This window comes from Sipha flava, unplaced genomic scaffold, assembly GCF_003268045.1.
Source record: "Sipha flava isolate LNK unplaced genomic scaffold, YSA_version1 133_pilon_pilon, whole genome shotgun sequence".
Classification (NCBI taxonomy): Eukaryota; Metazoa; Arthropoda; class Insecta; order Hemiptera; family Aphididae; genus Sipha; species Sipha flava.
In genome coordinates, this window is record NW_020271759.1 from 284,968 (window position 1) to 311,487 (window position 26,520).

Here is a 26,520-nt window from a genome sequence, read left to right on the forward strand (position 1 = left end):
TATATATAATAATGACGATTGCTTTGCAATTGGAAACTAGCTTTTGAAATTACTCTTGTATGCACATATATTTTAACATTTAACGATTTTTATGAAGTACTTTTTCGAATTTATACTCTTCCTAGTTTCAAAATGATTCTTATGTACTGATACCAAAAACTGTAATTATTTCTTAAAATAAAATATTTGTATTATACAAATAGCAATATAAAAATTTAAACAAAAAGCTGTTCCATGATTTAGAAAACATTATAAAATACTATTAAAGTTTGACTGCGTATTCATTTTTATTTAAAAAAAATACTATAACACTTGTTATTTATAAAATCGATTATTGTAGAATTAGGTATAAAACATTTTAAAACTAAATTATTTGATTATATTACAATTGAATTACTTCCAATATGATACGTTATGAATATTCATTAATATAAAAAAGTTAATTATCTCGTAGTTTTTTTTCTGTTAATATTGTAATAATGCTTTGTTTGACGTTAAAAAATACCCTAAGAATTTATTATTTTTACTTTTATAATCATATTAGAAATCTAAAAATGAATTTGAGTTTATGAAAAACATAGTACAATGACAATAAAAAAAAAAAAAATTGATATTTAATAATATAATTTTGTTTAAAAAACATCAGACGATGATAGATAAATTAAATTTTTTAAATAAATAAATTTAATCAAAGCGGTATGTTTTGCATATATTATAGATAAATATTATTTTAAAAATTAGCTATGCAACACTGCTTGGAAGTATTTTTAAAACTACCCAAAATGATTTAAATAAAATTTATTTTGCAATGAAAAAACAAAAATACATTTTATAAAATCAATATTAATTTGTATAAAAAGCAATTTTTATAATTATAGTACTTGCACCTAAAAATATCATAACTCATTTTCAATGAATATATTTTTTGTTTGTTTATGTGTGTGTGTGTGTGTGTGTGTGTGTGTGTGTGTATTTATATAAATAGTATCAATGATTATTATTCTGATAATAAGTTTACTGTATTAGCAGATTTCCTTTTTGTGACACATGAATATTCTCTTTAGGTGACAACTTTATATAAACTTCTACGCAACGAGTTTATTCTGGTCACGAGTCGTCAAATGTGTTCTGCTTGTCGTTTTCCAGACTATTATAAACCGTATTATCTTTGTGTTTTCAAAGAAACGCATCTCACAGTCGGATGCAAGTAAAACCCGCCAAGGTCGCAAATTTTTATACGAGAGTGTACAAAACGAATCAACTACAACGATAATTTAGTCAACTACAGTAGACACTATATATACACCACTGTTACATTTTATTACTTTTTTCCGTGCACGCACGTCTGTTTTACATTCACGTCATACGTGAATTCGACAGTATTCTCAGCACGAATATGTGCAATACTAGTATGTCATATGTATGCGTGTGTGTGTGTGTGTGTGTGTGTATGTGTGTTGCCGTATATGCAAAGGCTTGACGTATAGCAACACAAAAATGAAGTATTTGTTGGTTGTTGGACACTCTAACCGTCAAACAAGCACGTAAAGAAAAACCTTATAATTAGCCCGGACGATTATCTTCTGAAGTGACAAAGAATACGATCTAGCACTGCTTAATAGGATAGTCGAAAATAGGTTTTTTCTAAAAGACTTACTTTCCCTTAGTAGCTCTAAATTTATTTTACACTCGAAACAACTGACAAAGAATGAGATCTAGTATTGGACGTTTCGAGCGTAAGGTAACCTTTATCTAACAATATTGCACTCTCCCCTCAAACTGTCAAAGAATATGATCTAGCACTGGATTGAGGTTTGAAATACAATAGGGTTTTAATAAATTTTTCGTAGATGTACCAACTTTCTCATATTCTCACACAAGTACGTAAAATAGAAAAATTATTAAATATGAACGAACACCTTTTATTATTATATTTAAAACCTTTTTAATTAAAGACAACAAAAAAAATATTATTAATACAAAAAAAACAAAAGAATCACTTCACTCGTAAATCGGGCAGCGTTCCGTCCTCCACATCGATGGCAGTAGAACGCTCATCAAGTCTTGCGGGGGGCGTTTTATTTTGTTGCAACTTATAATAATTTGTGAATGTGTGGGTTTGCTAAAAATATATTAATTTTATGTTTATAATAATAATTAAATTAAATTACGTGTTAGGTATCATCTATATTCTATGTGATAATACAACAGTGTGTATCACTATTTATACGAGTACGTATAAATATATCAACAAAATCTACTTAGTACTCATATAAACATAATTTTACAAGTCTTTATACAATAAATATTGTAATATACACATTTCTATGCGATACATTATTTATGCGATATGCGTAAAACTCTCGATAAGAATTTATTGAAAAAAAATAAGTTTATTTGGTTCGAAAATCTGAAATTTAAGACCACATTACCATGTTGATGTTTTTCAAAAACTTCAACGTAGGCATACTGATTTTCACTAAAACTGTAAAAATATTAAGTGATTTCCAGTTTATTGCTATTGTTTTATGATAATTTATGTATTATAATCAATATGGTAACTTACATGATACATTTTGATTCATATACAAATAAAAGTTTGTGAATAAAATACGTAAAATATGTTTTATTATTAGATATTTAATATGTTTATAGCTTTTATTTGTCTTTTAAAATTATTATTGATTGTAATTCACCCTTATGGTCATTTTTATTCATGAAATCTATAAACTCATATTCCATATTCTATCAAGTTGAATACATCCTTCAGTATAACGTGGCGTTATCTTTAGAAATCGAAAATTCAGTAGAAACTTTATTATTTACAATCTCTTTTAATAATCAATCAAAAAATGTTCAACATTTAAATAAATCTACTTTTGAACCTCCAGTAATTTATTTAGCAGACCCCGGAAATTGGGGGATTCAACTCGGTTATGCCGCTCATCGTATCGATATAACAAAAAGCGGGCCTTGTAAAGTAAATAAGTAGTCTGTGGTAGGCGTAACAAATCCATGAAAACTTATTTATTTTGACAATTTTTTTCGAATAGATATTAACGGGCTGTAGTATTAACCGAACAAGGCGCCGATAGTAATTTTATGTGATTTGTACAAGTGTAGTATAACCCTTTCGTATAAAAAAAATAAATTTCACACCGGGCCCCGGAAATCCTTGAGGCGACAACGGGACTCTATACTAGTGTTTTGTTCGACAGGATCAATATAAATTACCATCATTATAATCCGCACACAACCTGGGCGGCAGCGACCCATCTGCACCCGGAATAATTAAGAGTCTATGTAATTGCTTCGGCCAAAAATTATATTTTGAAAAGTACAATATTGCACAACAGCGCGAGACATAAGACACGGTGTTGGGTGCACCGACGGCGATTAAATAATCGTGATTCGCGGACAGAGACCGATGACGGACGCGGGCGGCGAGTACTTCAGTGAGCGGCATCGACGCCACCGGGGGCCACGGTGTATACCTTGAGAATGGCATTGCTAACGGTGTACCGGACGGCCGGATCGTGATACTGGACGGCGCGTTCCTCCAGCACCAACGACTGGACGAACCGTACCGGCGGACCGCGCCGGCGGCTTATGTCGCCGGTGACCAGCGCCACGCATCCGGTGGACGTGAGCTGCACGTTCACCGACCGCACGAGCAACTCGCATTCGGCGAACCGCTGGTACACGATGTTCTCGTGGATCTGACGGTGGCCCACGGCGGGCCTCAGGTCGCGCGCCTCGGCGGGCCCTTGGCCGTCCACGTGCGTGTACTGCGCGCCGTCCGTGAAAAATCGCCACGCCTCGTGCGGGGCTCCGACCAGCTGCAGGTAATACCCGTACACGAAACGCCGGGCGGCGTGCACGACGTCGTCGTAATGCTGGTGACCGCGGTACACCGGTGCCGGCCCCGCTACCGCCGTCCGAGGGACGGTCTTTGCGCGTTCGTCGACCGACATGTCGGATGAGGATCGTCACTCGGTACACCACCGCTTGAAAATCGCTTCTCGTTCGTTCAATAATAATAATAATTTGTACAATACCGTACGGGAGGGACTGCGATCAGCGGCAACAACACGAACGTTAATAATAATGCTAAGATATTGTTATAATAATTTATTGTCGTTAGGTGTGCGTTGTGTTGCCCGAGATTATCAACAGCCACGTTTCTAGAGAGCCAGACAGACGTTCAGGGTTCAACGGATTTCCTTTTTTAAATAAAATTTAATTATTTTAAAGGCTTGTTATATTTGAAACTTGAAAATTTTCTAGTCAAAAAAAAATCTATTCATTATCGAACATTCTGTCCATCCCGAATGTTTTACCGGTCATGGTCTTGTACACATGGACAAGTAATCCATGCTCTGTAAGCACATGGAATGCGCGCTCGCTACGTGTTTTTCGGCGGCTATTGGAAAATATTTCGAGGTGGCTGATCCATCTATAACTATCTTCTTAATATGGGCAGCTGCATACCAAAAATTGTGTTTTAGAATTTTTTTTTCATTATTTTACGTAAATAATAGTTACAACAGAATACACATATACATTTAATAAATATTAAAATTTTTGAGAATTTATAATAATATTTCAAATAATTGTTGATTGTTAATGGTTTTATATTCACGCTTAGTACAAGTTTCGGATATTCGGTAAAATCCAAAATCGTAGGTACATTTATTTCCGTTTTTAATTAATTCTGTGTTTTAACTTATAGTCGTTTTTAAAGTGTTCATGAATTTCAACTACGGTGCACCGTAGTGTACTCGTTAAATTCATAACAAATTCATACTGATCAAGTTTATCAGAATAGTGTTGATCACTATCATCAAAGTGTCCACCGTGGTAGTGAAACACGAATTTAACGATAAACAAAATAAACAAAATCATACACATTTAAAAATGTATAATAAAGAAATGTCGTTTTGAAGGTAGAATAAAAATATAAAAATAAGTACCAATTTTAAAGCACAAATTTGTGCCCCTGGCGTAAGCATAGTTCGCCATATTCTTGCTATGGCACTGCTGTTGAGTGCTAGAGGATGGACGCCCCTTTCAGACGAAAATTGTCGTTGCCCAGGCTCCTTTATATAATATTGTATTTCATGTTAGACCGCAGGAACGTGTGAGTGCGGATACGATTTAGTCGCGGTATTCCGCGAGCGTATGGATGACACACCGTGTCGTCCAAATATAAATATCAATGATAATTTTCTAAACAGTTTATCCGCGGATTACCGTTTCCGATTATGAGATAAAAAATTTTATTATTTTCGATTATGTGAGTAAAACTTTAAGCCGCAATTGCATGCTAACAATTGAACAATAAAAAAATAGTAATATCATAAATAAATGGTACAGGAACAGACGGACGGCATATTCATATTGTCGCACTCCCTTTATGAGCACCCATGAGCTACCACTGATTACAATGTATATTTTATGTATGCTTATAAAATTAACATATTAAGCTAATTATTAAGCATATAATTGTATTCTCCGTTTTTGTCAAGCGCTTATACATAGTATTATATGTATGTATGTAGCATATTTTTTCCGTTCCCCACAAACTAGTTAGTTTCGATTTGCAACGATTACTACTGATGGGTTGTCGATTTTATACGTATAGTTATGCAGGCAGTTAAGACGCACACACAAGTACACAAATCCAAATCCACGGAAATGATTAGTATCAATAAAGTTATATACATCGATTATGAAATCGAGCTTACAATCAGAACGTGGAAATTAAAGTAATTTTGATCCCGTGATGAAAAATATTTTAAATTAATTTTCCAATTTTTTTTTACATACCTAATTATGGTTCTTCATACATATAGTATGACCGATAATTGTAATCGATATATAAATCCTGCTCGTGATAGCAACTAATCAACAGAGTGGCTCTTTTTTCAGCGTAGAAAATGAAACTTGAACTTAGTTCATAAATTATTAATGTACGTTTTACTTATATTTTTATAAGACTTTACCTAATGAAAATATAAAAATTAACTAAACAAATTAATTATGCCATAAATTATTTATAAATTTTTTTGTAACTTTAATCTTACATGCTGAATAATATATATACTTGGAATATTCTACTAGCTATTTTTTATTTAATTATTCAACATAGTACAGTATAAATCACTAAACGGAAGATATAAATAAATAAAAAAATAAATCCTATATTCTGATTAAAATTGCAAAAGAAAAGGAATATGAACCCTCCTTCCACCCAAAAAAAAAAAAAAAATGCCACACACTTGGTGCTCACTTATTGGATCCTATCTGACTGAACGTCAATTTAGAGTCATGTGAGAATCAAAAAGCGATAATTGATAACATATCAGTCGATATACCACAAAGAAATATCTTTGGACTAATCTTGTATTTTCTCTATACAGTTGATGTTTGCCGGTGACACGGGAATAATAAAAACTGATAAAGACCGACAGACTGCAACTGATAGGCTTCAAAATTTCAATCCAGAACGTTTCCAACTAAACGGACGATGGAAGATCAAAATTAACAACAAGTAATCAGTACAAGTAAACTACATCTTCCGTAAAATCATTTATAAACCAGTATTGCTTGGTCAGCAGATTATTTCACAAAATGACTCAGAAAAATATTTATAAATTTATCTTGACTTTATATTCAACTGGAAATATAACGTTCATCAGGAAAAACTACAAATTAAGAAGAAAATGTAACTATATTGGCTGGTCGGAAGACATTCCAAACCAGATCTTACAAACGAACACCTATTGAATGTAGTAATGTTTAAATTATTATGAACTAATTGAATACAACTATACGATTCTACCAACAAGTTCATTACTGAAATTATTCAACGCTACCAGAATATCGCTCTTCGTTCCATTATCGTGACTTATCGGTATAACAGAAACGATTTTATACAACTAGACATAATGATCATTTCTGTCCAAGTTCCTGTCAAGTTTTTCTGCAAACATGATAAAAGTGTTGATAAACACACCAATCCAGCAGCTATTTTACTACTTGATAATTCTCAAAACATTAGGTGTCTCAAACATCGAAAACCACACTAATTTGTATAAGATCCTTTAACAAGAATTACTCCACTCGTAGTGAAACTCCACACATGTACTTTTTAGTATATTATTACACAAAAAGTATTTATGTACAACTTTTAAATGTAATGTTTAAGACCTTTGATTATTCTAACAAAAGTTATACCATTTCGAGATATATATATTTTTATAGTTAAATTATACGTTGAAGCATGGTTTGTATATCTTTAATATTTTCTGCAAATTAAGCACCTTATATTGACTTTATATTTTTAAAAAAATTGATCAAATACCCAGATGTTGAAAATACTGAGTTAACATATTCGTATTAACATTATATATATATATATATTTATTTTTAATTTTCTTACGTTTATCCGAATCTTCCAATTAAACAATCAACCCAATGCAATTTTTAGTTCATAACTTTTTTTTTTTTTAGAACATTTTATTTCTTATCGTTCTTACATGGGATATTTTGTTTTATTATCAACCGTTATACCGATATACTTAAAAAACCGCAAAAAGTTAATTTTTTAAATAAATGAAATTTTTCATATAAAATAAAAGATGTATGAAAAATTGTATAAATATGTTTTCTTATTAAAAATATATATATATAAGTTTTTTACAATCTTACGATGAGTTTAATAATTTATTGATTATATTCAAAAAACGATTAACCAACCCAAGTAAAATGTTTTTTTATATTTCAAGTTAATTTTTTTACCGTTGTAGAGAAAAACAAAAGTTTGATGTGGAAAATTACTTTTAGATTTTTTTCATTTTTTCGTGTACTCGTAATTTCAAAAATCCAAAATTTTTATAGCATGTTAATTTGGCCTAATTTATATGGAAAACCCCTCTCGAATTTTTCATTATCCCTTCTACACAAATTTAAACAAAACTATTTTGTAATTTTTCAACCCCCTTGTGATACTTGAAGGGGATTAGTAATTATGATAAAATTTAACTCAAATTTCTTTCTTTTAATAATGAACAAAATGAGGGGTTGAAAAATTAAAAAATCTGAAAGTTCAAAAGTAAGGGCTGCCCTAATATATGTATATAAATTTATTTTATTTTCATGCAGATACTTTGTTGAGCTATAATATAACTATCCGTTCGTAAATTAAAGTTTTTGTAGACATTTTTATAGAGATATACTCTTATAACTTAAATATTCAAGAATTTTCTTTGCTATTTTTATTAAAATAAAACAATCAACTACAATACCATTATATTTATAGGTACTATTACATTTTTAAAATTATAACAGTTTTTTTTAATTTAATATCGATCAATCATCTTAAAGTATATGGATTTATTAATTAAACGGTAAATATATAATGTGATTTATAACTCGATCATTATGTGGTTGGTCGTTTTGGTAAACTGTTTTACAATTTTATTCGTATCAACAGATATAAATATTTATAATGTAGCTAATGGCTAATACAAAAATATTTGAATTTGTCTACAAAAACAACAACCGTTATGATAATGTATGTTCAACTCTGTAAATTTTAACTAATTTTTATTAAATTAAAAGGGGATTGGTCACTTATTAAATGAAATCATTGAATATCGTAAACGTTGAAGTGTTTTAGTTTTTTTTTTTATGAGGACTGCTTTCTTTAACATTTTTCCAAATTTTAAAATAATTTTTGAACTTTAATCAATTATAAAAACTATAGAATTCTCAAAATAATTTTACTGTTTTGGTTTTTGCTAACTCTTGGTTCACTACCGTAAAGTTACCATGAAATCTTAAAGTAAGACTGTATTGAATGTTGAATGAAGCCCAATTAATATAGTTAGCACAATATTATCTCTGATATAAAGTTTTATAGTAACACAGCCAAAGTTTCAATGTTATGGAAAATCCAAGTATTGTGTGAATAATATAATAAATAGAGTACTGTATTGAAACTTAGCATTAAGCTAATTTAAGACATTTTGAACGAGAAAAAATTAGTTTAATTTATACTTGTGCATTCAATAATGTTATATTAAGCAATTAAATATTTTCTCTAAAAAGATATTCTAAAGTCAAGACTCGAAAGGAGTGTGATTATTTTTATTTGCTACAACTAACTTGATAGAAATTAATCATAAATAAGACAAAGTATATATTTTTTGTGAACTGACCACGTCATTTTCATCATCAATGGGTGAAGTAAAACTGCAGACGGCGCGACGTAGAATATAAAGACACGTCATTTTTCTGTGTCATACTGCTCTCACACGTCGACCATTTACTGTCAAGATTTATCACTTTTTTAATCATATAAAATAATAATATAAATACTGTTTCCGTTTCTTTCATTCTTAATGATAATCCATTAATATCACTTATTTTAAATACATAGTTAATCAGTATTTAGAACAATAAGATTCGATTCTTTAATATGAAATAAGTTCTCTGCAGGAAGAAGAACATTTGAGGCAGCAAACAATCACATGAATAACTTCCGGAGTAATTTTTTCAAAGAAATATCCATAATTGTTAAAATGTTAAAAGGTTGTATTTTGAATCCTAAATACTTACTTATATGGTTTGATCAAACCTAATTTTTAATGAATATTTTTCTTAATATAGTTGTTATATTTATAAATTATTATTAAGATTATGCTCATTCATTAGTTATATAGCTATCGATAAAAATATGTCATAAAGTATAAACCTTATACATTAAAAGTATGCATAAATTAAATTAACAAATTAAAAGTTGATGATAATTATTTATTTAAATTATTTGGGTCGCCCTATTTTTTAAAATAAATTATATTTGTAGATATAACAAATTACTTATAATAAACAATTTATAAATATTTTTTTTACACTTAATTTTTCAATTAATTTCAATTTAATTATTTTAGTTTTCATTTTTATTTTTTAAATATTCTTAAAATTTAACTTAATATGATCATATAAATATAAGATCTATCTATTATATAATAAAAATATATGAAAAAAAAATAATAATAATAATCCAACTATAAAATTGTAATAATGCACTCATGACGTATATGATGTGTTAAGGCTGCCGTTGATCACCGACATGAGTATTACAGACCCCTAGAAGACCGCAGACCACAGGTTAAGAATTATTGTATTAGAACCTTAAATGTTAAGGAAAATCATAAAATTTTACACAAACGAAAAATTAAAAGTCACCGCAGGTATAATGTGAACTTCATGTTCATGATCATGAACAAGTCTAAACTGAACAAATTTACATCGAATATCAACAATTCTGGTAACACATACATGCTAAAATATAATTTCCACGCTTTTTGCATATTTATTGCATCATTAGAATACTCTACATGTCATATTAGTGGATATGTTAAACCTATCTTCAAAACCGTGAAGGATAAAAAACCGTAAGCATGAAGTCTTATTCTTCTGTATACCATTCTATGTAACATCAATTTAATATATTTTTAATTGTTTTATTATTTCAGCAATTTATTAATTAGTTTCATGTAATATTTACTTTTTACATGTATATTTAAGTATAGAAAATGGAGCCTTAAAGACAAAGAAAACTTTTAATCGTGGTTTTCTGGTGATACATACAAATATTTATATATATGTATGTATGTATATATATTTGTTGAAACAAATTATTTTTCTTTTTTTTTTTAGTAATATTTTAAAATTCAATTATTATATTTTAACCATTATAATTATTATACAACTATTATTATTAAATACAAAACTATATGTTTATTCTACATAAGAGCTGTAAAGCTTAAAGTCTTTATATTTTGAAGTTGGATTGGATAATTCAATTATTTTGACATTTAATTAAAGTAGAGATTTTGGAGGATAAAGAATCAATGTGAAAAAATTTGTTTTTAAATTTTGAAATAAACGTGAGAGTGGTTTTATTGGAAAATGTTAAAAAAAAACTAGTACATATTGTTTAACGTCTATGTTTAAAATTGAATCGTTTGCTTCATTATACACGTATAGAATATTATATTTATACTTCATTATATTTATATTGATTTCATAATAGATTTTATGTACTAGAAAATTTAGCCTTACAATTCTCATATATTGATATGATAGCGATATTCTATCTATGACGTGGTAAACATAAAAATAACACTCGACTATTTAATTGAAAATTTTTGTAGACAACATTTTAAATTATTTTAATAAATTGTTTTATTTATTAATAATAATATAATTTCCGATTTAATTAATATTCTGTGTTAGAATTTATAACACAAATTTAATGTTTCACACATTGCTATCGAATAAACCAGTAGTCCTCAAACCTCATGCAGTTCTAAGGCTACGTTAAAACTTTGTAATATTTAGAGACACGAGTAAATCGACAAATTCAAATAATATTAACACTTATAAAAAAGAAAAAGTAATTTTTGATAATCTAATAGATAATGACAGTTTTGTGTGGTTAAGTTAAGACGAATGATGGATAAAAAATAAAAAACTTGAGAATTTTAATATATAAGATCTGATGGTGAAATGATTTCAACTTATTTTCGATTTGCGAACACGCTATTAATTTCCTGGACACGTGCATGGTAAAAAGATGATCGTGTAGAGGTATATAATATAAAAACGAGCACTGCAACGGACGTCAACGCACGGTGGTCCCTTACGAAGATTCCGCTGGCAACGACCTAAAACATAATTTCCACACACATCGGCGTCACACGTTCTATTTAGACCCTTTACTCTAGCTCGTCATCGGTAACGTGTATGTGTGTGTGTGTGTGTGTGTATGCGTATGTATTGTATAATAATATAAAAATACTATTTGGTTGTGGGTGATGTAAAAGAGTCCAGTTATGTTGCATCATCATTCAAAAAGTTACGGTCTGTATAATATATATAATAATATTATAATTTATTTAAATTTATCATCATCTAAAGTGTAATTAGTAATCGTGTGCTCAAGATCTCTATGTGTCTCCACTGCATCAGACTGTCGCGTTCGTCATTGACAAAAGTCTGCAACTCATGTTGAACGTGACGCAGCGCCGCTGACTGATAACGATGATGGTCCACGAATAGATAGTGACTGACCAATGTGCAAGAACGAGAAAGGAGGAGCGGTAGAAGAGAAGATTCCGTGAAAACGAATGCGTAATCGCTCCGTAGCCGCCATCGTGCGACCGTTGTTTTTATTATAATACATTCAGATTCTGATTCTGATTATTATTATTAATACTACACATACCACGTGATGATGCGATGTTCTGCTCCCCATCTGCTTCTTATTCTCGTCAGGTTACCGAACTCGAATCGGATTAAAGCACGCGCGCGCTGAACATACATATACACGTATTATTATTTATAAACGTCGAGTCGGATGTGAGACGAGAGAGAAAAAAAACGGTCGTGCGCGCAGGCTCGACATGCAACTAGCCTGCAGCCAGTGTCGCGTCTTGTCTACGGCGTCAGTTTAAATTTTGCGTGCCGGTCATCGTTCATTATAGTGTTTCAGTGTACGCGTCGTAATTATTATTATATTCGTACAAGACCGACTCGCCGTCGCTGCGCTCGCAGTAGATGGTGTATACGTTACATAACTACCACACGTGTTACCACGACCACTGTACACGGTTTTACCGGGGCGCACGAGGACCGCGGTCGCGACGCTAACGATTACCGCCGAACGGGTTGTTTTACTCCTAGATTCGAGTACATCGCTCGGCGGGTCGCAGCATTTCTTTAGGAAGAACAATATATACGCGTTGTCAACAATTTCGAGCATTGGTACAGCAGGTAACGAATATACTACTTTAAAATATTACACATTTTATTCTACTCAATCGCGTTCAAAATCGGCTAATAGCGAGTTAATATTTTTTGACATGAGCATATTGTTGTAAAGCATGCAATTCAACAATGGGTTTTACTTATGTAAATTTAGTTTACTCTTTCCAGAGACATATTGACTAAATCCGTGTTTCACACAAATCTACGAACATATTTTCGATCAATATTTTATTACAGTATTTAATTTTAGTCTTCCTTGAACACAAATCGATTGTTTAAAATGCATCATAAATATTTAGTCAATACATGATGAGAACGTTGATTAGAAGTAACTTTTAATATATCATAGTTGCCTCTTAATCTATGATTTTATTCATTTTTACATTCTTTTTTACTAAACTGTTAAGATTTTTATTAATTTTCCTTTGTTTAGTTTACTTCAAATTGTACATATGTAGGTATTATTTAAATATCAATACACTTCTCTTCAATGTAATTTAATTTTACTTTAGTTATTTATTAACAAATTAAATGTTCATTTATTGATAACATATTTCATTGAGCTAAAATTATTTCAAAAAATTAAGTCCACTATAAGTCAATATTGCTGTTTTATTTGATAACATAATTTTATTTGATGCTGTAATTTGAATTTCCAAAATACTCTAAATTTGCGATTTAATTGTGTATTGAAAAAGTGTATTCTTTGAATAGAAGTATCCGAGATTTATCCATTTTTGATGAGTTTTATTCGAGTGCACAACAACTGTTGCGCATTTGATTTTATGCTTCAAATGAAATGTCAAAAAAAAACTTGTATATCCATTGATTGATTAAATATTTGGTATACGTATATAATATAGGTATGCTTGATAAATGGTTAACACTTCTAATTTTTTCTTGATTGATCGTTTGTAGTTAATGATTTTTTTTTTCAACAAAACAAATCGAGTCCAACATGCATTTACCGTGTACTTGATGCCAGTAATTTATTAGTTTATTATTTTATTACAAGAGAATATAAAACGCTTACTAATAGCAAATTACATTATAACTTATAAGTATTTATGTATGTATAGCTAGAATTATTGTCATTAACTCGTTTAACTTAATCTGTATGTATTTTATTTTATATAAATTTGTTTCGATTATTAGTCGTTGCTGGTAATCATGCTTTAAAGATGAAACGCAAAACACGTGTTTTTTATTATACAGTTAGTTTACGTTCTTGTATTATACGAGTATTCTCTCTTGATGCAGTGTTGATCATTCAGAAGGCCAATGGGATTTTTTCGTTGAAAAACATATGACCTCAACCTGAAAAGAGTTTGCCAAATCATTTTTGTCCATCCGTCGGCAAAATTATATTACATCGTGTTTTTGCCAAAAAAAAAATATTGCCTTCCCTCCAACCACCTTAGCAATGTATTTAAAGTAATAAGTGCTTAAATCTTCTGCTTATCGTAAGTGCTAATACAGTAGTGTGCATCCTTTATTATGAGTCTGTGAAATTACATAACAATGAATGTTATAGCGCGACATATTGTTGGACGTATAGTTAGACTCATAAAAACATTCGCCATATCAATAGATATCCATTAGATTAAATACATTAGATTCCGCATTAAATACTTGAATGTTGAGGGACTGGAAGTTAGGCACGATTCTTTGACTTTATTCATCTTGATAGAACAGTGACAATGATATTGTATTTATATGACCCAATAAGAGTGTATGGAACCTTAATTTCTCCAAAAGTAATTTGAGTGTTAAGGTTTTTTTTTAATTAACCAATTTGTGATAAGTAATAATTTGCTTACATTTATCACGGTTGTATTAACTTATTTTACTCACATTCTGAAAGCAAAATAATAATTAATTTTAGAGCTTTGTATATGCTTACATAAAATATTCATAAATTATTTGATAAAATTGTTTACACTTTAATAGATTTAATTATGTTTTTTAAAATCTTTCTCTAAATATATTAAATTAAAGTTAACTATCTAATAAATTAATAATAAATACTCCTAAGGTAGACGAAATTGTAAAATAATAACTAATTATATTTAATTTGTGCAAAGTAAATTATTTAATTTTTTTCTGGCGTTATAAGCGATAGTATTAGATTATTTTTAAACGTACAGCCAATTTTACTAGCTGTAATGTTTTAAGCTAAATGGTAATTGTCAGTTGGCACTAATTTAAGTTTTTAAATGGATTTAGAAGAGAGGTACTGTAATCACATATTGTTTTAAATAGTTTTAAAAAAATTTTCTCTACTTTTTTTATGTACATTGAGTCCTTAACTATAGATGAAAAAAAAATCAAAATTCTTTTCATCTCACTCTCTAAAACAGTGTATATATATATATATACAAAAATTAACTACACAAAATATTGAATCAATCGAACAAAGTTAATCCGTGTCTATTTAAAATTAAAGTTTGAACTTTTAATTGTTTTCAACATTTTTGAAGTTTTGTACTTATGTCATAAATCATTGGTCAAATTGAAATTTATTATGAATACTAAATTAAATTAAACTACATTTGTGATGATTTTCGTTCTATGATTTTTTCAATGTTTTCAATTTTTGGTGAGATGTATTGTACTTTAATATAATGTCTATTCTTTTGACATTTCCGTGAACATTTTAAAAATTAAAAATGTTTACATATTTTATCTAAAATAAAATGTAGTACATTAAAATTTTACTATATAATGAAGTTTAAACTAATATGTTAAAATATACTTTTATAATTAATAATAATTAATAGCATAATATAACTGTAGTGTTGATTTGTTATACTTAATTTTAAATCTTTGACAATTTATAGTAGAAATTGTTTTTGTTCTTCACCTTTAGTTAAAATGCTGTTGTATTCTTCAACGAGCTTCATTCTTCTTTCTGCCGTATCATTAACAACATTAATATGGGCTACAATATTTGCTCCTTTATTATACGCAAGGTTGTTAATCCATTCTTTCGGTTCAAAAGTGTTGCAAATGTAATTTTATTTAAACATATTAAATTTCAATTTGACCTACGATTTACGACATAAGAACAAATATTTCAAAACTGTTGAAAATTTAAAACTTTAAACTTCAAGTTCAAACAGGCACAGGTTAACTTTATCCGATTGATCCATATTTTGTATGGTCATATGGTTTTGTATGTTATTATGTATATACAATGTTTTAGGGGGGGGGGGGGGTGAGATGAAAACATTTTTCAACTTCATATTTAAAGATCAACCTAAAGTACTATTCTTTTAATTCTTTGAACATAATATTTAAAAACATAATTATATTGAAAAATATTATTATTATTAATATTATTTTGGTTTTTTCCGACCTTTAAGAAAAATATTATATTTTAAAAACATTGATAAACTTGATAACTAAAACAATAATTAATTCAAAATAATAGGCATAACTTAAAATAAATTCTATATTTTTAAAAATAATTAAATACATTTATGTTCCTCTTTAACAACTAAATAAACAATTTTTTTTATTTATTACATAATTATATTTATATTTCTAAATAAAAAATTCAAGTTATATATTATTTTTTTATATTATGTTTTATAAAATATTAATCTTTATTATAATGAAGTAGTGATGAAATAAATATTGTGTTTAGAGGATTCATTATATTTTTAATAGAAGAATTCGTAATGATATAACAAAAAAAAAAAAGTTCACTGCAATGTTAGAATTCGTAAATTAATTTTTTCTGACAACAAATCGAGCACTTTCAATCCCACTCAGATATTTAATTCGTAAAAATAAATTTATATTATAAATCGAGAAATAGAAAAAATAGTCAAGTAGTAATATATGAAATAAATGTGTATTATTTACAAATAGATACTGTACATAGAATTAGTTGTCAAACATTTTTGGGCTAAAATTAAGACTTTGTATTTGTATATAACAAAATTATTATGTGTAAATCAAATATGCTGTCAAAATTAAATGTCCATACCGTAAAGAAGTAAATTTTATAAAAAATGTAATGAAAGAAATGAGAACAAAGAATATTAATTACCATTTAAATAATTAATATCCTGGTTTAATACTAGACGTTCAACTCCATTCATATTAGATTCATGTTACATCGGTACAAAATAATGTAGAATTTAAATTGTAACGTAATAATATTATTGCTGTCACAAAATTATTTTTAATGTTGATTTATTCAACTCAAGATGCTCAAGATTTTGTAATCAACAAATATATTTGTTTCATAGTTATTTCTTTGCAATTTTGTGAATTCCACAAACAATTCAGAAAATTTCCGTCTCTTATAGTAACTGAATTTAGTAATCAACTATTTGTATAAATTGAACGTTAGACTTTTGCCTTGAAAACATATCAAAATATAAAAATGTAAGGAAATTTTAATTTAATTTAAGTTTAAATAATATTTCACTCAAAATTATATAAATCTTATTTTTTCTTAAATTTTAATTTTCAATTCAGAGGAGTCTATAGCCTTTAAATCATCTCTATTTTATATACAATTAAATACCTAGTAATAATTTCGTCACAAATATTATGTTGGAGTCGATTTAGAATACTTTAATAGTGAGGAGATATCTGAATAATCAGTTTAATCTTTTTGTTATTAAAACTAATCGACCATAGAAAAAGTCCGTGGTATACGACCATTTTGGTATTCTTGTTTATTTCTAATTATGGGATGTAAAAAAACAATAAAATATCCAAGTAATTTAAATATCCAGGGTCCTCTTACACGCATTGAACTAGAATATTATATGCTCATGTAAAAAAATTAACCTAGTATATACTTGTAGATGTTTAACTTATGCTTATTCATAAATCATAATTATAGTTTGTTTTATTTTTTTTTCATAATTATTTATTTTATGATTATTTAAATAATGTAAATAAATTCTTTTAATTTATTTTTTTAAAAAATTTACCTTGCAATATTCCAAAGTAATATCATGTTACTTATGTTTTATAAATATTCTAATATTCTAAATTTTTGAGAAAAATAGTGATTATGCAACTACTCGTATTATGATTTTTTTTTATTTGTTTAAAAATCTTTTAATTAGATTACAACGTCCAACTTAAGGTAACCAGTGTTCTTATGCTACAAAATTTATTGCGATATTCTTATGTTTGCTTAAGTTAATATTCAAGGGAGGTAATTTACGCTTCTTATCAAACTTTTAAGAAAATAACTAGAGCATTAATTAATCGCAACTTAAATCACATTTGAAGTTGACAGAATTATTAAACTAAGACAATTAAAAATATTTTATAATATAATATTTACATAACATGATTTAGGTAAATATTAAATCGTAATAAATCGTAAATTTGAAAACTAATTATAAGAAAATAATTCATTTCTAGAAATTACGTCCCACAATTTTTTTTTTATAATTTTCGACTTTGAAACTGATCATTATTATATTTATTGTTATCAATCAAAATATTCTTATATATATTTCAAATTTTCAAGATTTATATTGAAAATTGATATATTTTAGAAAATGGAAAAAAAAATTGATTTCGTGTAGTTTTTAAGAAATGTTGTATCACGTGTAGATTTATTAATGGACTGCATTTTAAATAAATTATTAAAAATTTAATACATTTAATTTAATTTCCTTACAGTCATGTAATTGTTGAACATTAATTAAAAAAATCATTTGCTTTTGAAATATTTTTACTTTATTTTAAAGTAAGAATTCAAAAAATGTGTAAAGTAATGTACTCGTATGTTTTTCTTACTAAAAAAATATTTCTTACATCTACTTATAATATGCAGTATCTATTTTTTATAGCTCGATTATGTTCATTTACTAATTTTAATTTTATTTTTATTATAATTTATTATTATAATTATTGTTTATATTATGTTGGTATATTTCTTATTGTAATTATTTAATGTCTTCACTTGTTTCTTAGCTGAGTTAAAAGACTTATGGTTTCTTCCCGAAAATAAATAAATATTAAATTGATTAAGATGTTTGGCACGCATACTAACTTTTGTTCTATGACTCATGTAAGTCAGTAGATGCTAAACATATAAAATACTGTCTGTCATATTAAATTATTACACGGTATGTTAAAATGTTTGGCTTGAAAAATAAACTGCAAAACAATATTGCTATATTTTATAATATTTTACTAAATAATTTATAGTGTTTTCGTCAAATTATTTAATTAACTAATGATAAAATAATTCATAAATTATGTTATAAATGCCAAAGACATCAAATTATATAAATGTACAAAAGCCTATTTTAACTAAATTGTTACTATATTAGTAATAACACTAAACAAACACTCAATTTTTTCCTTAAGTTGTAATGTTTTGAAATTACATCTTTTTTAGCAATAAACAAATTTTTGATTACAGATTCTCGATAAGACATTTTAATCAAAATGTGTGTAATTATGAATTTAATAATAAATTTTAAATAAATTGTACACTATATATTTAATAAAATATTAAAATTAATTAGAAAAAAAGTATTTAATCAATCAGTACTTTAGCCTGCTCTTCGGTAAATAAAGTTTGAATATTGTATATAGAATTGCTAACTATTACTTTTAAATGTTAGTAATAAATTTACTAATTCGTAAATAAATATATATATATATATATATGTATATGAACACTGAATTTAAATGAAACATAACCATATTATATATAACATGGAAACACTTCAATAACGACATAATCCATTTTTTATTTATTGGAATAAATTTGAACTCATGTATAACACCTATAATATTGGTTAACATATTATACCATCTCTTTTGGTGCATTTTTTAAAGAATGTACATTATACATATTATAAGTATGAATATACGTTTTTGACGATACATTTTTTTTCAATGGAGTGTAATTTTTATGGTTATACATTTTATTGCTGTTTTTCTGAATTTATTATCCATCAAAATATTATAGACTTTAAATATTTTATTTTATAATAATGACGCTCACTAGGGTTAACGAGTACAGTAGATATATATAATATAGGTAAGTAGTATAAATATATGGTATTTAACTAATGAGCAAATAACTATTATTAAAGAAGAAATCGAAATCAAGTAGATGTTCATTACTATATCGTGAAATTCTGTTTGTGGGGCTATGGGTACCAAAATTACGTTTACTGGATACAATAGGAAATAATGTGTTTTGTCTAGTATTGACCTGTGGGGTCTCTAATGCTTCTAATGCCAAAAAGGCTCAATAGCTCAGGGCAGTTTATAGTTCCATTTAATAATTTGTATAAAAATTGACAGTCATTATCATCGCGTCTATTTGCTAGAGAAAGTAATTTATACTATCTCTCGACTTCGACAATAGGTAGTCCGTGTAAATTTAATTTAAAGGTAATCATCCTAATGAAATTCCTTTGTATTTTATCAATTTTATCAATCAAGCCTGTTTGGCGAGGGTTCCAAGCTAACGAACTGAACTCCAAGACAGGACGTACTAATGAGAGATATAAAACTTATATTATATAACTTATATTCAATGATGATTGATTGCTAAATGTCACATTACCGAACTTATGGTGGTTTACATCTTAAATAAATTGAATTTATAAATTTATATCATAGAAACGGTTTCTATTTAGTAATATTAAACATATTCAACTTATTAAATACGTTATATGTTTGATTCAGTTATACAGAAATATTGATAACTGAATCAAACACATAAATAAATAAATAAATTTTCATTCATAATTAAGTTATACAGTCTGTTTAATAATTTTTATAATAACGTATATCATCATTATGTTTGTTAAATAGTTTTTTTTAATTAACCACCAAATACCATCCATATCCGATATTAATGTATTATTAATATATATTAATAATACATTATTATTACATTAATATTTCATTATTAATATTGGATATGGATGGTTTTGGTGGTTAATTTTAAAAAAATATTTAACCCCCATAATGATGATATACGTTATTATAAAAATTATTAAACAAATTGTATAACTTAATTATGAACGAAAATTTATTTAGCCATAATTTTTTATTAAGATAACATAAAATTTAATTATTATATAGGTACACAGTTAAAGCTATACAAATTAAAATATCTATTGAAAAATCACTATATTTAAATCAAATTATTTTATAGTGAGACAATCTAATATTTTATTCATAAAACATTTGATTGAATCAATTATTCTCTAGATATTAAAGAATCACATCAAATCTTGTCAATATTGTTGTATTTTTTGAATTGATAAAGTATTAAACAGAAAATAAATCGTATTCGTTTCTCTATGTAGTGTTGCATACCGTCAGTTCAATCGTTGAACTTAAGAGCTTTTATACCAACTGTGCCTGGGGCAAGTACACTCATTCCCCCCTAGATCCGGCATTATGTATATTCATATTTATTTGCCGTTGTAAGAATATTTTGATTACAATCAACACTCCAACTACTGATTTATATTCAGTGATCAAACTTTCGCAAAACATATTTGATAATAGAAATTGATTAATCGGATAAGGTTGTATCTTATGGAATGGATAGAAGGGATGTGATTGGTTTCATCGTTTCGCCAAATTTACTTGATTATTAAAACTATTGAATGACATGTTTATAGCTTCAAAAACTAAATTATAATTCGTTTATAGTTCTTCGTACAATGCGTTCTTTTGGTCATTCATTCGAATGCCCGAAATAAAATAAAAAAATATATAAAACCATAACATGTCGACTCTACGATTTTAAGTAGTATTTTTTATGTGTTTATATTATTGTTAGAGATTAAGAGCGGACGTCGACGACGACCTAATCGCATGCCATCGCTGACAACGACCCGCGATGGCCACCGATGACAACGGTTTGCTTCTCGAGGCTATGTACAACAAGGGCCGGTCGGCGTCCATATGCGCGTTCGGCTTCCCGCCTGGCAGCACGGAACATCTCGTAGGCGGCACAACGACGGCCACTGCGTCCACGCCACCACCACACAGGCACGTTAGTGGCGGCGCGGCGGCGGTGGCGGCTGCCGAGGACAACAAACGCCGGCGGCCGGCGGTTCGGTCACAGAGCGCCCGGACCAGTGGCGGACGATCGATCCGAAAGAAGACGCTGGTGGCTGCAGCCATAGGTGCCCAGCACGAATACCTCAGTGACAGTAAGACAAGCGTGCGCAGCGGTTACAGCGATCCAAGGCTGAACGATTTATTGGCACACGGTAAATTAAATTAATAACAATGTGTAATGTGTTAACATTTAATTAGGAAGAATGATAAATTATCAGTTTCCAAAACTCTTGCTCGATATAAACAGCAAGGCACTGTGGTCAATAATTCAACACGAACGTTTTCAAAAATCCATAAATCCAGGAGGTTTTTGATTCAAATATTTTAAAAAAGTGTTTTGCTTTTTTGAAAATTATTTCGGAACATTAATATGGTGTTCTGTACGCAGTGCCGCAATAATTGGGTGTGTTAACCGTTTGTCAAATACACGGGCCCATGACCCTAGCTTATTATAAGGCCCAATGGTAATATTGTAAAAATATATAGAAAGCTAGAAAATAAAACCATTTTTTAATAATAATTACTTATGACGATTGAAAAACAATTGATTGATTTTGTTTGTACACATTATCGTACATCAAAGTTTTTTTACAGCCTGTATAACTGAAATTCAAAATAGTTTGATTACAAATGTGGTACGGTTTCCCTGCAGAATCCGGATGCGGGGAAGGGCATTAATTTAATTTACACACCAGCCTAAGTTAGTGTAGTTGCGGCACCATCTGTACGAGTTGGTCTAGCTGTGATAACAAAAATATTTTAAAAATCGGTACAATAAAGATGAAAAATACATAACATGGTATAAAATCTGAACACCAAACATGACAACTAACGTAATCGAAATCAATAAATAATCGAGTTTTAATTGTACATTTAACTATATATTTAATATTTGACCAACAAATGAACAATAATTGTTTCGTACACTTTATCATACTGAATTGAAATAATATGTTACACATATTTCATAAGGTTTTTCTAAGACGATGTCATAAATTCACCTGGACAGGCGATCGTTTATATTAGTCGAAAAACCGAATTATATAATTCTTAACCATGGTCAGTTCGTTGGGACTTAAGTTTACATCACAATCTCATATGTAATACACAGTCATACATATTATATTTGTACATAAACCATGTACAATAGAAGGGATATGTTATTTTATAAAAATGTTATGTCGTAAGAAATTGACCAAGGAACTTTGGCACACTTTGCAAAATCGGTTGGTGGAAAAACGATTTTATACTGCTGCATCCTACACAACCAACAGGGTGTAATGGTGGTCGTAAAATATTCTATTTCCGCTCGCGAGAATAATCCTCTGCGTTTATTACGACTATGGGAGAGAAGTTGTGCATATTTTATGTACAGTTTCGTATACGTATGCGTGTATTCATGTATGTGTAATACGTCGCTGGCGAGCGACGTTTTGGGCCATTAAAAGCGGTGAAAAAGTAATAATAAAATACACGTTTTAAATTAGTTTTGAAAAACGCCTGTTGCACCGATGGCGGCAGTAGCGGCATGGCATGGTGGTAGCGTGAGGTTTACGTGTCGAGTACAATATAATATTTATAAATATATATACATGTGTGTGTGTGTGTGCGTTGTATTTTTTGCGTCGTTGAAGTATAAACACGACGAACGATAGTGGTTTCAGATCAAACCCGACAGATAAGCGGCGAAGACCATTTTATTACGATGGCATTAAAGTTTTTGCGGTCAAACAGACGAGAAAAATGTAGTCTCCAGTTTTTAATTTGTTCGTAAACGAAAAATTTAATTGACAAAGAGTACATGTTGTCACACAAACATTGATTTATAAACTTTCCTATTCGTAAAATACCTAATTTTTTTAAGTAGCCATGTCGGGTGACATAATACATTTTTAACAATATGAAAATCGATTTTATTTCTATTTTTTATAATTATAATTATAATTTATCTGAAAAACCATAATAAATAATGGTTCTTACACATCATATATTTTGCTATTTAATGATAATCAAATAAACGTTATTTTCATAGAAATTTTCTTCTACTTCAACACTGTTTCGTCCCAGCGATATTAAGCGACACTGCTGAAGTTGTACAAATATGTTAAGTATAAATATTCATCAATAAGACTAGGAAGGGATGTGAATTATTAAATTCATTGGAATAGCTAATAAATCTATAAGGGTTATATTAATCCATTAAGGTGTTCCTTCTTTTCAAAGCTTTCATAATCTATAATTATAATACCGATTATTGCATTTTTTGTTCTACGATACTTTAAAATGTTCATAACAACTTTTTTATTTAACATTATGACTATTTTACAATTTCACAGAATTTCAAATTCTTTATTAATTTTTTGAAGCTAGTAAAGTGATAAAATTATGAATTATGTGTTACTTTTTTCATAAAGTTTCGTGCTATAAGGCTTTCATTCAGTAAAAAATATGAAATGTACAAGAACTGAAATTTATCCAATTGATATGACTACACTACACATGCATAGCTATTTAAACAGTTGATAACAACTAATTGGGTTCACTACTAATCCAAATGTTCAAGTTAATCGCTTAATTTAAGGGATTTTAAATAAAGTAAAGTTATAAATGTTCCGATTTGTAATGAGTTATATTAAATAAAACTATCCAGATGTAAAATAGTCATCAACAAAATTACTATAAATTTAAAAGTATATTTCAAAATGTAAATGTAATTATCGAATTACTGGTAGTTATTAATAAGTCCGAAAAAAATTAAGTTGCAACAATGTTGTTCGTAGAAAAACCATAAAAGTGACGAAATATAAATTTAATTTCAATTTTTTTTCAATTAATATATAAATTAATTAATCAATTACTGTGTGACTATCTCATCATATACATTCTAGTATATATACCATCTGAAATCACTGGTAATCGATGTTAGCAATTTTATTATTTAAAATAAGATTTCCTAATGGTTAATTCATACTTGGTTAAAAATTATAAATCTTAACAAGGAAACTTCAAATACAATAATAACCGTTGCATTAAATCAACTGGCTTATTATTTCCAGCCATACGAAATGGAAAACTTGAGCTAGTTGTGCTTTTGTTTTATTTCTAGTAAAAGTAATATCAGTTAAAATTTTGTCGGAAAGAAATATTAAAATATGAGTTCGGAGATTCCAGATATTTTATCCGACAAAAAAAAAATTTGTTTTATACCAATTAAATGCGGTGAACTGGATAATAGCGAATCGTTCCCTGTCTGCCAAATATTTCTATATAATACTCCGTCGCCAAATAACAGCCTTTCCGTGAACCATTAGTCATCATGACATCCAAATCTTTATCTGGTAATCCATATTCTAAATCTAGTAATCCCGATATAATAAAGGATACCAGATTACTCCAAGTCATCCTCGAAAGTGAAAGTGTAAGAATCGAATGAAATCGTTTAACATACATGTATTTTAGCAGAAATGTCATAGGTAGATGTCATTGTTCCTATTTGATATCATGAACAAAGAATGCACTAAATACAAAAAAACAAAATTCGTGGTCTTAATACAGTTTCCAACTACATAGCACTTTATCAGAAATGCTGCTGTTGTTTCACCAACAATGAGCGACTAAATAAATCACAGCAGGAATCAAGTATCTTTTCTATGTGCAGTCAAGAGATACAAAAGAAAAAACATAATAAGTTCATGTTTACGTTTGTAACAAAAATTTGATACAGTAATTGTAATTAATATTAAAAAATATTATTTATTATGATATAATATTTATATTATACCAATATAAATATTGACATAATCTCACGTGAATGACGTGAGGGTGTCATAAGTGTGAAAATATTAAGTTAATATAAATACGTGACGTTACTAGTTTTGAATCCGTGGTCTTACGTGCTAAAACTCAAGGAACATTCACTGAACCACTACGTTTTATAGTTTTACTTTCGATTATACTTCTATGTTAATCCATTATCCGCATTTTAAGAATGAGAATAAATAGTGCACCACATTAATATTAATGAAAACAAAGTAATAGTAATAGACCATATATTCTGAGGTTCATAAAATATTTTGAACAATTGACATCCAGTTGCATTATGTTTTCTAATGTATTTATAAATACATTTAAAATCTATCCAACCGTTAGTAGCTTTTTGTATAGTTACTATACAGTCAAAAAATGTAGCACAGTTGGATAAAATAAAAAAGTATTGGGACAACATTTTTTTCTCTTAATATTAATATATGTTTTATAAAAATAACAAAAATAAGTTAAAGTTCGTTCATTTTATTTAAATTTAATTAAAATATTATTTTTAAGTTAAATTATATAATTTATTATTTTATAAATATAACTAACATTCTATTTAATTTTTTTATGTTTTTTTAAAACTTGATCATCTTCTTCAGTATCATTACAATCGTCTTCATCGTCACTTATTAATTTATTTTATAGACTATACCTAATCGAAGTAAATGATTTGAAATTTTAAGTTTAGCCTCTATTAACATTATTAGAGCTTTGCCGTAGAATACTTAAAAATTACTCTAATTTTTATTTAAAAGCCAAAAATATTTTAGATGCCCAAGT

General features: G+C 28.2%; 1 protein-coding gene across 3 annotated transcripts in view; it reads left to right on the forward strand.

Annotated features, from left to right (window-relative positions):
• The first annotated feature begins 12,023 nt into the window (after window positions 1–12,023).
• LOC112679267 (GTP-binding protein REM 1) overlaps window positions 12,024–26,520 on the forward strand; it is a 28,958-nt gene continuing 14,461 nt past the window's right edge. For 2 of the 3 annotated variants that reach the window (XM_025549010.1, XM_025549009.1), the window contains exon 1: window positions 21,704–22,079. In XM_025549010.1, coding sequence (XP_025404795.1) covers window positions 21,704–22,079 — 376 coding nt within the window. Of the gene's footprint in view, window positions 12,847–21,643; window positions 22,080–26,520 lie in introns of those variants that run through there. The other variant, XM_025549008.1, reaches the window with a different exon arrangement.